Source organism: Plectropomus leopardus, chromosome 21 (assembly GCF_026936395.1).
Source record: "Plectropomus leopardus strain MGB_pleo_1.0 chromosome 21, ASM2693639v1, whole genome shotgun sequence".
Taxonomy (NCBI): domain Eukaryota; kingdom Metazoa; phylum Chordata; class Actinopteri; order Perciformes; family Serranidae; genus Plectropomus; species Plectropomus leopardus.
The window spans coordinates 11058898-11073291 of NC_142196.1; the positions used below are offsets into that span (position 1 = coordinate 11058898).

The window sequence follows — 14394 nt, forward strand, 5'->3', positions numbered from 1 at the left end:
AAACTCAGTTTAGTGGCCTGCATCTCATCACTCTTAGATCTCTCACTTGGCTTCATAACCTACTAAACTAACACAAGGGACTTATATAGGAGGTTTTTATGGTTCACACTGCTCTGGATAGTGGCTCACATCCCGATTAAGATCTCTCTGGCTGTTTATAGACACTGTTTATAATCCACTCCTTAATAACCCTTTATCCATGCACACTCAAACGAATACATTAACTGACATTATTTGCATAACTTTACCTTTGCACTGGGTTCCTTTAACACCTCAAATACTCAAGCATTTTTTAAAGACTGCGACTAATTTTAGTAATCTGTAGTAAGCTGTACTTCCAGCTATTAGAAAGGAAAGGATAAGTCACCTGGGGTATTATGTTAAAAAATATTGATATTGTTGCATTTAAGCACATGATCCCATTAATACTGTTTTTTCAGTCTGAAAATGTTCATTTACAGCAGTATGACTGAGGTTATCACATGTATGGTGTAAGTCTTCGTATCACCAGGTTTCCTCAATTCATAAGGAAATAAGAAAACAACAGAATATTTGTTTAAAAAAACTGAGGTGGGATTGCTGGCTGCTGAAAAGCTGATGCTAAGTGCCACTGCTGTATCGACAGCCAGGAGCTAAACTGCATCGCTTAAAATGCTGGAAGCTGGACTGTATTGCTTCATGTATAGCTGTGAGTTGACCAGCATTGCTGGAGAAATGGCTGGAAGCTGTACTGCATAGTTGACTTAACTTTGTATGAAGGAGCAGCTGAAAGAGAATGAAAAGTTGGAGTAATCGGAAATGGATAAATAGGGTTAAATGTGTAGCAATGAAAGATGTTGATATGTTGACATCAGCTGAAGTCTAAGCCCTCTAAGTGTGTGTCTGTGTTTAGAAAAAAAAAGTAATTAATAGTTTTATTTTGAAATGGTTCAACATTCATGGAATCTGCTGTAGGTTCCTTTTACCTTTTGAGGCTTTTACTGTTTTGTGCCCCAGACTGCAGGTAATGGTCGGCTCATAGGGCATTTTTTAGAGATCAAGCTAAAAGGCACTAACCAAACTCTCAAACTTTATTGGCTGTAAAAAGGGCTCATAACACAAAATATGTAAGTCTGTTTGCTTATATAGTTACATTGTTTGTAAGAGGACACTTTTTATACATTTCGATGAATAAGATATGTAAATGGTAGAAAATATCTCTTCAGTTTAAACTCAACAGTTTATTCCCATTCTAACTCAGACATTCAATCCATCCATTTGTATTGGGTAAAAAAAAATACATGAAAAAGTTTAATATTTTGGAGAGTATGAGAGATATGGACACTAAAAGTGAGTCAGATGTTGTCCTCATTGAGCTAAACAGCTTGAATAAAGTTCCCATGTTGAACAGTGAGAAGTAGGTGGGTGCCAAAAACAAGGACGAATAAGAATAATCAAGAGAGAGCGAGAACAACATAAATGAATTGTGCTTTTCTTGCATGAAAGACATAAATATCTGTGGTTGTTTGGAAGGAGTTGACATCAAAATAGATTTATTTATGGAAGTTGGCAAAAAAATGAGACTCTTGATTTCAGCTGAATACACTGAGCAACGAGGATTGCTGTCGACAGTTCTGAGGAAACCATGATTTGTGGAATCAAACTCATGAAAGCTGTTGACGTTGAGTATCTTTCTGTGTAATTTTGACAAATCATAGTTGCAAAGTCACTTGTGTGGAAAAGAAGAGTTACAGAAATTCTGTTCGTTCCTGGTACTGGCCTATTTACGAGTGAGTTAATAGAAAGTGCAAATCCACAGCTGATTTGATATGAACACTTGCTGTTTGGCCCTTTTTCTATCTCTGACTACACTGCCAAAGATTTTGATTGTAGCAATGATCCTACCAAGTATATTTACTATCTAGGGTTTTTGGTTTTAGAGTAAAATTCAGCCCATCCTTTGTAGCTGAGCCAGGTTAAGTTACAGCTTCCATCAGGATTTACTCCTTGTGTGTTGAGATCAGCGTGGATCAGCAACTCAAGGTTGAATGCTATACTGTACCCTTTCATAAGCACTTTCACAAACACAAGAGCATGTAGACAGACACACAGTGTCAGCATGTTACTGAGCCAAGAACATAAGACGATATACGGAAGCCACAATTTTATTACCTGTTCCCCGTTTTACCGATTTTCCACTCTTTCAGTAAACAGAAAGAGTCAGACATAAGAACAACTAAATACTAAATAATCAATTTAGTATCTAAATTGAGATTCAATTAGTTTTCACCTTGTTAATTAAGCAAGTCTAAAATTATACGTTATTGTAAGTCTCTCCTGATATGTCAGTGTCTAAAGTTGTTAGTATTCATGGAGTAAATGCTAAGAAATTGACAATTTGAGTATTTCAAGTTCTCTGACAGCCTGAGAGTAACTACTGTACATGCAGTGATGACAGTGCTCCAAGGTGACTCAGTGACTATGCTTGCATAATGTGGCCTTGTACAACTGCAACCATGTCAGGCTAGTAATAATGTATTTGAATCCCCTTTACAGCTTTAAGCATCAACGTAATGCTATATGAGGCTCAGCAGTGCACTAGCATATGCTCTCCCCTACTGTCTCTGCAGACTATGGAGAATATATTAGGAGAGACCAGCATGTGATGTGTGGTAGAATGGCTTCCTGTTCTCTAGCTTTGACTCACACACATGGCACTCTTTTTGTGGAATTGATCTCATATTGCAGTCAAAACTGTAGGTAGTTGGACTGTGGGAGAGCAAAGATGTTCATTTTGCTGTGCTGCCTTTCTTTAAATTTGGCTCTGACTTACATTATGTGATATTCATTGATTAATAGATTTTGCTACCCACAATCAATGGGATGATTTAATAACGGTTGGCTTACTCCTTTGTCAGATTTAAATATACTAGAGACAGAGAGAGAAAATATTTTAAGATAATACTAAAAAAAGGATAAATATTCTGAAAACAATACTTATTACAGTTATTATTACATATTTAATATATATATATATATATTTGCATTTTTTTGTTTTTATGTTGTTATTATTATTTATTTATTCTAAATTTTAGGGGATTTTCTTCGAACTCATAACTTGCAACTTCATGCCCTGTTTTTTAAAAGAAATCAAGCCAATTTGCTCAGATTCCAAAAGGTTAAGACATGCATACACTCGAGACACTAAGCCTTTTCTCTGCTTTGAGTAGGTGGTGCAACAAGGCTTTATGAAAAATGATTTCAGTCAGCTGAACTCCTAGGACTTCTTGGCCTGCTTCTATGAGTCTGTTTGAATCACCCTCTGTTTTCTGTGGGGATTTCATTACAAGCTACTTGAGGTTCATTCGGGATGCCTCAAAGGCTTGACTGTACTCATTGTGCATAAAAGTTTTTGATGGCCACTACTCTTTATTCTTTTTTATCCCATTTCTTAACTCTGTCTCTCCCTTCCCCTCCTTCCAACCTCCCCTCCCCTACTAATCACTCCCCCTACTCATCCCTTCTTCCCTGTCATGGCTCCTCTTCCCTCACTTGCTCTGTGCTCCCCCGCACCCCCTCAGGTGACATCTAGTCGCGCAGCCCAGCAGCAACAATCACAAACTGGGGCAGGGTCAGGTAAGAACTCACCTCTCCCTCTCCTCTCTGCTTCTCTCCGTCTCTTTTCACCGAGATGCATTTTCCTCATAATAAATTAATCTGACATAGCATGAAGCACTGTGGATACACAGAGATGACATTTGGAGACACTGACAGACATGCATGAGAATTGAAACAAAAACTTTGCTTCGAGTAGAATGTTTTCAGAGCCTGCAGTATTTATTATTTTCTCAAGTTAGGGCTGCAGATCTGATGATATGAACACAAAGTCGATCATCAATCTTCGGCAAGGGGTTATCTCTGGGTCTGAAAAGTGAAGCAAATGCTGAAGTGCCCTAAAACTACATTTTTCTGCTGGTTGCAAAAACAAGTCTGATTTTATACAAGGCTATGTGAAAACGACCCTACCTACTTGATTTTATACCTCAGTAAGCATTCTCCTAATGAGTTTATAGAGTTTATAGTCCCAGTCGCTAGTTTCAAGTCTTCTTCAAGACTTATAGCAACTTTTCAACTCCTTTTAGTGATTTTGTACTCAAAATAAATGCAGTCAGGGGCTTCTCTGGCAGTAGCACCACAGTGTCTCTTTCTGCCTATCCTCTCTTGCTGTGCACACACCGGCAGGAGTGAGGTATCATGATTAGCTTGCAGCTTTCTTGATAACTGCTCATCAAACAACTTGAACAACTTCACACCAACAATTTGCTTCCTTTGGTCTGGGAAGAAAAGCCCCATTCCAAAATTGACATTGCTGATGCTCTAAATGTTTGAGTTTGCTGTAGTGTAATGTCTCATATGTTGGTCAAGATTCGCAGTCATCCACGCTGTGGTAATTCCAAGTACTTTATGGCAAGCAACTGGACTTGCTTGAGTTTTTTACAGAAGTTTAGCTTCTCATCCGAGAAGAATTAGTCCAAGAATTAGTACATAGGAGTACAGCATCTGCAGTCTCTTTTTCTTCATCTGTTGCTGAATGCACTGTAGGGAGTGACAGAAAGCAAGCTATACCTAGTCTGCAGAACATTGAAGCCCAGCCCCAGTGCTTTACAGATCATTATTCACTTATTCAAAGTTTGCTAATTTCAAACGTGTTGCGTGTCCAAATTGCACCAAGTTCAACACTGCAGATCCCTGGGTCAGCAGCTGTATGCCCACTTACTGTGAAATACATCAGATGAACAGTTCCTGACCTATGCAAAGTACATACAGATATTCTTGCATTATTGTTAGATTGTCCCATTTTGAGGAAAAAAATAGACAGTAAACAGCATATCATTTAGGGTGTGGCTACCCTGTGATTGACAAGTTGCTGCACAGCAGTGTCCTTGGTTTCTTAGTTAGATCCACCCCCCATTCCTCCACAGCTCCACCTGCTTGTTCAGATATGGACACCTTTGCCTGAGAAAATCCAAGATGCAGACAGCCAAATGCCAAACAAAAGGCGTTGGTCCACAAATCAGTGCTCAAAGCCTCTGTGGCTGCATCCACCTCTGTCATACAGTGTATGATCTCTGGCCTAAGGTGAATCACCCAATGTTGAACATGTTAGAACATGTCATTTGTTGGGGCCAGTCCACGACAAACAACCAAAGACGTCCAATATCAAAGCTGCACTCAGGTTTATATCCGTCAGACCATTTTTTCCAGTCACTCCCCTCCAGGTTCCTCCATTGTTGCTCACATTAGCGTTGAAGTCCCTTAGCAGAACGATAGTTCCCAGGCAGTTTCCTTTCCAGAACCCCCACCGACAGACTCAAAGACATCAGAATGACCACATACTTATTCTTCTGCTCTCCTCTGTTTATTGATTTTTCTCTCCCGTCTCTTGTTCTTCAGGTATCTACTACTCCAGCTCTACCTTACCCACCCAGCGTGTCAGCTCCCCTTTGTCTGGAGGCGGAGGCTCGGGATCTGGTTCCCCAGGTAAACTGCAACGTCTGGGATCAGCTTCCGACACGCCGGGATACTCCACCACTCAGCGCCTGCCATCCTCCTCCTCTTCCCCCAGCAAACAGTCTCCTACTAATCGACTGGCCAAGTCATACAGGTAGCGAGCCACTGTGACATTGATATTGATTTTGATGTATTGTTGTTGATAGTGATGTGTAACAGGGTCTGATGGTGTTTGAAAGGGGATGAAGAGAATGGCATTTGAATGACTGTATTTAACAAATCAGTCCCATGTATAGTTTTTACAGACAGTATTAGAGAATAAAAAAAAACATGAGTAATTTCAATAGAAAGGAAGGTGAAAATTGGAGTTTATTGTCTTCCGATCTGTCGTCATGCAGAGTAAATGTAAAATTCTCACATACAAGCATACAACTATTTCTACGTGTGAAATGGAATGAATCATTTGAAGTCAATACTTTCATGCAAATTATGTTACTTTGCCAATTTGTCCTCCAGCACCACAGTTGCTGTGACAACAGCAGGAGGGGGCGGGTCTCCCCTGAGGGTCGCATCTCCACCCAACTCTACAGCAGCAGGGGGAGGGGCCAGCTCATCATCGTCCCCTCTTCACCAGGTACAAAATGTTACACTCTTACACCTGAAGGGAGGAAATTCAGTTTATTATCAGAGTATTAAATGCTGAGCTTTTTGTTGAAGCATTCATTCAAATTGCATATGCTTACAGAACATTGTAATGAATGAAACTAAAGCAACTGCAGCTGTTCCTTATATTCTGGGTAAAATCAATATGAAAATGGCCGTCCAAATGAATTATGTGTCCCACTTGTGCATGTTGATTTTTCATGTGGCCACTCTCTATTAAATTTCATCCTGACCTGTTTTGATATTTCATATCAGATAATTTGAAGAATCATGTATTTTTCTGCCATTTGTCAAATGATTTTGTATACATTTACATTTTTTTCATTACAAAGCAAGCTATTCTGCAGACAGAAGCAGTTGTATGCAGCATAATAATACAAATATTGTATTTCAAAGTATATTATTTACAATGCTAATGCTTAGTATTCCTTGAACAGAGCCGCAATTGACGGTGTCTTTCTATCTAAGTATGATATTGTGTACTCATATTATTGATTGATGCCAAGCGGCTCATTGTTGGAGGGAAGATTATATTCGTGTCCACTTTGTCAGATCTTTAATCATGACAAAGAATGATATGGTGCAGCTCCAGAGCAATTACAGATAGAGTTATATCTTCAAACAAAAATCTATACAAGTCAGTTTTAATTTTTCAAATGGGTAATCTTTTCAAAAAAGCAACTCTTCTAAACTCTGGTTTCTGAGGTAATTTCGTTTGATGCTCATATTCAATATCTCACACTGTACCATGATGAGAAGTATTTTCTGTGTGAGTGTTCTCAGCTTTAATTACATTCTTAACTCTAAGTGGTTTGGACATGGTTTACACAGAATGCCAATTTTAATTTATAAGCCCATTTTATGAAAGTTTTAAATTTGGATATAGACAAAAAAGTAAGTGGGCAAAATGAATTGGGAAAAAAATACAGGTACAAATGCTCCCTAGCTGAACCACATATATCAGCTGAAACAGTGGTTACATATTTGGCTGCCAACAACCTGTAATCTAATGAAAAGTAATTGCAACAGTACATAACTGAGCTTATTTACAATATTTGGAATAAAACAACCAAACTCTTGTCTCTGCAGATGAGTTCAGGCATAGGGAGCTATGCCACTCTGTCTCCCAAACGACTGGCAGCACACCACGCTTCAGACCAGTACAAGATCTCCCACGAGCTCTACGCTACTGCTACACTTCAGAGGCCTGGCAGTCTGGCAGGTGGGAGTTCACACACTTTCGCAGTCTCACATGCACTCAAACCCAAACGTTTGTGTTAGTCCATCATGAGAATTTCATCACGCTACTCTGTTGCGTAATGATTATGCTGTTTTTTGAGCTTGTTGAGCCAGCAACTTGTGTCCATGGACTCAATAATTGGTGTTTCATGCTACATTTCAGTGTTACTCGTGGACATTTAAAGAACTGGCACGTTCTGCATTTAAGTCAGTTGCATTGGCCAATCTTTTATTAAGCCCATCAGTGTGTTGTGGTTGGTATTTTAGCATTATCTTACCTGCACTTCATGAGAAGCATCAGAGCCTCTGCAAAGAAGAACCTGAAAATGAATGCACTTGCTGTTCAGTGGTTACATTTGTGGATTATGAGTTGTTTATGAACAGGTCTGTTGTGTCTGCCAGACAGAAACCTGCTTTAAGAAGATTAAAATGATTCTGATTCTAATTGTGTCGTCGAAATAGATCTATTTGCTGTGTCTGGGAGCTGAATGGATTAGAATGACACTGGTCTCTTGGTACGGGCAGCAACAGACTTAAATTTGCTCCTGCAGTTGCATTGAATAGTTAATGACTTTCTCTCTTGACTCTACAAAATTGAGTTGGCTGAATTTCAAACTGAAAATGAAAATGTGTTGTGGAAAGTGTTTATGGTCTATAGTAGTGTAGTGTAAAATTTTATTTGAGGGTGGCTGTTTGTGCCTGTTTCAATGAAATACTGTAGATAGCCGACTGTTTCAAGGACTTTAAACTCTCAAGACTTGTATTACAAGTACCATTCAGACTAAAAGTTTTAGACAGCCTGCTTCTTTCATTTGGCTCTGCTCAAATCTATGCCCTGTGCTTTACTCATCATGTAACTGCAGACAATTCTTTTTTTTTTCCTGTCTCAGTTATTTTCTTCAGAGGTTTTACAGATTTCCAAACCCTGGAAAGATTGTTTTATTTTCTCTCCTTAGTTTTAAGAAAAGATCTCATTCTTAAATATATATATATGGACATTTTATGAGCCATTTCTGCGAGTTCAGTATAGCCAATCCGTGCTTCTCACAGTGTCCTTTACCACAGGTTGACTTTCTTTCTCGGGATTGAATGTTTTAATTTTTTCATGCAACATAAATGAAACATTTGACAAGATTAATATTGATTAAACCAGGCGGCAGTGTTTTGAAGCTGCAGAGTAAGTTAAATTGATTGGTCCTTTTAAACTCAGAGCTATATTGATGAAGAACATGACCTTCATGCTTTACCCTGAGGGCATAACTGTGATCTTGAAGCTACGCCTGGGGTTTCATCTCTCCTGAAGACTTTAAATGAAGAAGAAGGGATAGGAGTGAGCGGGACTGAGTGCCGATAGAAAAGAGATCTCACACTGTCACTATAAATAGCAGACCTGGGTCATATGATTATCAGAACTGGCTTTCCTGTGCTTGGACTACCACGCTGTGGTTCATTCTATTAGAGCAATTTAAAAACAATTTACCAATCTTTGAAATGCAAGAACATTTACTGTCAAGTGTTTGTCTGTAATGTCTTGTACTCACCATATTTCCAATTCCTAGCAACTTAGAATTATTCTATTAGTGAAAGGTTTGCTTATTCTTAGTGGGTGACATCCTCCTGGAAAAAACACAGTGGAGTTCATGTGAGTAGCCTGTTTCGAGAGGTACTTAACAGCTCTTATAGCACCTACTCTTCAGTAGAGTTAAGCTGCGTAAAACCCAAAATTGCCTAAAAAAAGAAATATCCTCTCTGTGCTTTATGCACGAAGAGCCTGAGTGATACAGTCCGCTGTGTATAAATACAGCTATAGTGATACAATAGCATAATACCCAGCTGAAGACAATAAATGACAAAAATCTTTTAGAAAAGTGAGATTATTAAAAGTTCACAGTAAATAATTTTTTTTAAAAAATGGGATGATATTTAGGGAGAGAGCTTTGATTGGTGGTTGACATTGGAGCCTCTGGCAAAGCAGTGTTCCCTTATACATTTAGATATATGGTTCTGTTGTAGTTTTGGTTTGATCCTCTTAAAGAGACAGTTCACCCCAAAATCAAAAGTGCATGTTTTTCCCCTTACCTGTAGTGCTGTTTATCAGTCTAGATTGTTTTGGGATGAGTTTCTAAAAGTTGGAGATATTGGCTATAGAGATGTCTGCCTTGTCTTGAATATAATGGAACTAGATGGCACTCGGCTTGTGGTACTTGAGGTGGGAAAAAAGGAAAATGAAACAAAACAAAAAAAAGAAACATCTGAAAAACTCAACAGGAACGTCTCTCTCCAGAAATCCTCACTCGGTTAGTAAAGATAATCCACAGATCTTGTTGTAGGCAGTTTCATGTAGAAACTATTTCTTTTTACTGAATTACACCCACTAACCGTATCACTCCGCAGAAGTAAATGTGTATCTCTTTCCAGTTCACCTAGCACCACTGTGCTAGTTAATGTTACAGCTCATCCAAGGACATATTGTGCTATCAGGAGCCTCTTGTACATGAGCAGATGCACGCTTCTGTGCATCTGTGCAGCGATACGGTTGACAGGTGTAGTTTGGTAGAAATAGTTCATCTACGAAACTGATCACAACAAGGTCCATGGATTATTTTTGAGTAAAGAAATCATGATTTCTGAAAAGACATTGACATTGTTGCTATTTTTTTGTTTGTTTTTTTATGCTTAAAGTCATAATCCAAGTACCATCTAGTTCCATTATATTTATGATAAGATAGACATTTCCACAGCTGATATCAACCCTTAACAACTCACGCCAAAACAATATAGACTGTTAAATAACACTGCAGGTAAGAGGATAATTCTATATTTTTGTTGTTTGGGTGAACTCTCCCTTAAGCTTTGACAGATATACAACCTTTTTTGTAGGATAACAGTAGGTGCTGTACATGGTTCCATATAAAAGAACAAATAATGTAATGTCTTATTTTTTACCGTAGGTGTGATATCTAGTTTGCTTTCTTGTTAGCTACACAAACAGGACTGAGGCATCAAGGGACCAGTGTTGGTTTTTGCATTTTGCTTTCCTTTTTAAATATTTTACAGAACGAAACATCATGGGAGGGCCTCTCTCTCTATGTTTTCTCTCTCTGCATCATTCTATCTTCTCTTCTTAAAGTTCCCTCTCCCTTTGAAAGAAAGAGGTCAGTGCTTCCACGAGTGGGCCCTTGCGAGTCAAAAAAAATAAATGAATAAAGAAATAAAACCGACTCACCAGGACTTCAAAGACGAAGGAGATGAAGGAAGTAGAGGGAGCTGGGATGAGTCATACCATTAATGGGTGTGTCCATGACTCTAATTAGCGCTCCTTCATGCATATTCTGACCATCTCGGTCTCTTTTCTTGCTTCTTCTCTATCTGTCTCTAATTTCACCTCATTTCAATTGAGCTCAATAGGTGCTGTGGCGCCTCAAATTTTCATCTATTCCTTTAATTTTCTCAAATTCTGTCAATTTATCTTTTTTTCTCGCTGCTTTATTTAAAGTCTCTTTTCGTCTTTCACTGTGTGAAACTGGCTACTGCAGGCTTGTAGAGTGTGACAGAGACACACTGCCTTTTTGTTAGCAGGGGAAGTAAACAGGTCAGTCAGTTGAACACGATGTTGAAAGAGGGGGGACACATGCAGTTGCATGAAACGCAATAGCCTCTTTGCCACAGTCATGCTCAAAACAGGCGTCATGAGGCAACGCTTCATCGTTTGTATAGTATAGAGCAGGAATTGCAGGCATTCCCGAAGGTCCTTCCTCATAGGCTTTTTAATAAAAAGGTTTAGGATCACAGATTCCTGCTGGGTATTTCTGTTTGAGTGTTCACTGCTTCATTTTTAAAATACTCTTTTACTTGTTTGCTTTGTCGGACACTTAAGACGAGAAATAGACACCAAACTCTAGCTGTAACAAAAATGGCTACACGCGACTGTATGCACTTGATCCCACTGAGATGGCTGAGTGCCTCACATGCATCGATTTCTGATGTGATCCGAAGGGTACTGGGGTTTTGACTGTGTCAAGTTGATGGTGGATACGCACCAAGGTCTGAATAGGAGTCTAGAAGCGATACACTCATCCCCCTTCTTCCGCTGGAAAATGCTTGGCACGCGACTCGCCATCGATTGAGAGCTAATGCGATATGATACGACGTTAGCTCCACTGGACCGTCTCCCTCTCCCTCAGTCACTCAGAGCTTTCCAAGTCTGTGTGTATATACGAGTATGTGCATGTCCTTTCACTTCATCTCAAGCCCCGCCGACTCGTCTTCATATTCCTCCTTTTCTACCCCTTCCTAATTCTAATTTAGCGCCGTGTTTTCAGAGGGAGGCCTTACATTTGATCTGCTGTGTAATTAACAAATGCCTGCTGTCAATGTCTTCCTTGCCCCTGTGTTCTGCGGGATTCCTGCCAAACACGGAGCAAGAGAGGGGACACTACATCTCATTATTTTATAGCTGACGACTAGCAATGTGTTCCATGGAGATTAAAAAAATGAAATACAGAGGCATCCCTCTCTCGCTTCGTGCTCTTTTGTCTCCGTTTCTCTCCCTATCTGCCTATTTCTTCCTATCGCATGTGTCGCTGTGCATGTCTCTCTTTATTTTTCTGTCATTTTTTTGCCTCTGCTTGTGATTCGGGGCATCTCTAACCCACCACATGTGCTACCACTCATCAAAAAACACACACCATTACCTTTATCTGTCCACCATATAAACGGTATGTTGTTTGGCACTTGGCACTCTGCAGCACTCAGTGAAAGAAAAGGTCCACGGTGGAAATGGACAAGTCTAAAAACAGAGATCTATTTGTTGAGTGCTGTTTTCTCCCCCTTTCCTTCCCTCTCATCATCATTGTCTTTCACCCATCATCTCTACACCTGTTCCTTTTCCTTCCTCTTGTCTCTCTCGTGTACCCATCCATCTTCTGCCACATTTATTTGTCTTTATTTATTTATTTATTTATCCTCTTTCTATCACATCCTCTATATATCTTGTTTCACCCTCTTCATCCTCTGTGGTTTGTCCTACCACTTTATTTCCGTCTCCTTCATGAAATTGCCACCCTCCATTTCTCTCTTTCATTTTTCTTTACCTTCTTGAAATCCATCTGTTCAGTTTCTTTTTACCGCCCTTCCTTAGCTCTTGCACCTCATCTTGCATTTGCTTCTCCTTCATTTTGTCCTCACTATCTTACATCTTCTTTTTCTCCTCTCTGTTTTCTTCAGGCTCTCGCGGCTCCTACAGTAGTCAGCACAGTCAGGAGCCCCTTCGGCCCTTGGGGTCCCCAGAGCACCACATAGATCCCATCTATGAAGAGCGTGTCTACCACAACAAGGGGCCCATGAGGAGCCTTAGCCAGAGCCAGGGGCCAGAAACAGGCCCCTATCGCAACAACACCGGTAAGGCCTCTGCTGCATTTTCTAGTTTATTTTGTATGCTGTGTGTTTTTTTCTTTGGTTTAAACCTAAAATGTACTCTACGGCTTCTCAGTATCATAAAGGGTAACTATTGGTCATTTTTAACATGGACCTTATTTTCCTATGTCCTTGTGTCTGAGTGACTAATGAAGAAAACAATTTTTGAAAGTTTTCAAGTGCTGAAAGAGAGAGAACATTGCAGCCAGTAATGGCAATACAGGCTGCAATATAACTTGGGGGCATTTGCACACCGTCATTTTGCATCCACTAAAAGTGCTTGTTTTTGCCACTGTCAGGCTCAGATTATTATTGTTATTGTCTGACAATATTATGGAAAGGATCCCCACAGAGATAAACCTTTTGTTACAGAGTAAGATCTATTTTCTTTAACCAGAAATGGCCCAAAACCGTGATCTGCAAACTCACCACACTCCATTTAAATAAACACTACTTTTGGCATGTATAGAGCCAGTATATTTAAGCATCTAATTGAGTGAATAACGGTTAATTTCAGCTAAAACAGAGTTAGTGATTGTTAATAAAGTGGAAAGACAACCTAAAACTATTTTATGAGTTTTATTTTGTCTCTGTCTATTTGTTTCTGTTTCTTTCAGTGAAGTGTTTTAAGATGCTAAAATTACTTTCTGGTGGATTTGGCAATAGCAATACTGGGGCTGCTTGTGGTTAAATATAAAGGAGCTTGTTCTTTCACAGAAGTGTGTCCCTGTAGGGTCCTTTTCATAATGTTAGACACTTAGAATAACAATCAGAGCCTCTCAGTGGCAACAACAAGCACTTTTAGTGGACGTACATTGACAGTGCACGATTGCCCATTAATGTTACATCCCAGCCTTGTTCGCTGCTGTCAGCTTCAGCGCTTTCGCTCAATGCTGGACCAATTTAAAAGATTGTTATTTCCATTTAGGCACAAACACATGGGAAAACAAGGTCCAGGTTGAAAACTACCAAAGGTACCTGATAACATAAGCAGACTCTTGTGTTTTTGAATATTTATCATCAGCTGCAGCAGGGACCCCCTTCCCTGAAGAAACCCTTGACAGACAACAAAGATAATTGATTTTGGACATAATCTTACATGAATCCAACTTAATGCAAATGTAATGATGGAGCTGGTATATACTTTTTTCAGGAGGCAAAAGTTGTGTTCATTAGGAGCTAAAGTTACATCTACTTACATCATTTTGTCAACCACTCAAACTGTATGCGTTCACCTCATGTTAATTGAAGCTCACTTACCTAGTGTCAGGTATACATTATATATAGATGCAGCAACGCTCACCAGGACCATTTTTCCCCCACGAGTTGAATGTTATAGCCCTTCTCCTGTTGTGAATAATGCTCTTTCTCTGTGCTGTGTGTTAACTCCCAGACATTTCCAATAACTGCACCCAATTCAGAGACAAATAGAGAAAATACATAATAGAGAGTAAAAACAAAAATGGAATATAAATACCACCACAGACCATTTTGATCTGTGTGTCTTGATTTTTTTTCCCAGTTCGGAATGAGGCACAGTTGGGCACATTTTCTATCAAAGTCACACAGTCAGAAACACTCATTCTC

The 14394-nt window shown here is 39.4% G+C and overlaps 1 protein-coding gene across 5 annotated transcripts in view; it reads left to right on the forward strand.

Annotated features, from left to right (window-relative positions):
• Positions 1-14394, forward strand: part of ctnnd2a (catenin (cadherin-associated protein), delta 2a) — a 318237-nt gene that overhangs the window by 146335 nt on the left and 157508 nt on the right. For all 5 annotated transcript variants that reach the window (XM_088071967.1, XM_088071968.1, XM_088071966.1 and 2 more), the window contains exons 7-11: positions 3561-3615; positions 5434-5644; positions 6007-6124; positions 7243-7375; positions 12619-12792. In XM_088071967.1, coding sequence (XP_087928093.1) covers positions 3561-3615; positions 5434-5644; positions 6007-6124; positions 7243-7375; positions 12619-12792 — 691 coding nt within the window. The remainder of the gene's footprint in view (positions 1-3560; positions 3616-5433; positions 5645-6006; positions 6125-7242; positions 7376-12618; positions 12793-14394) is intronic.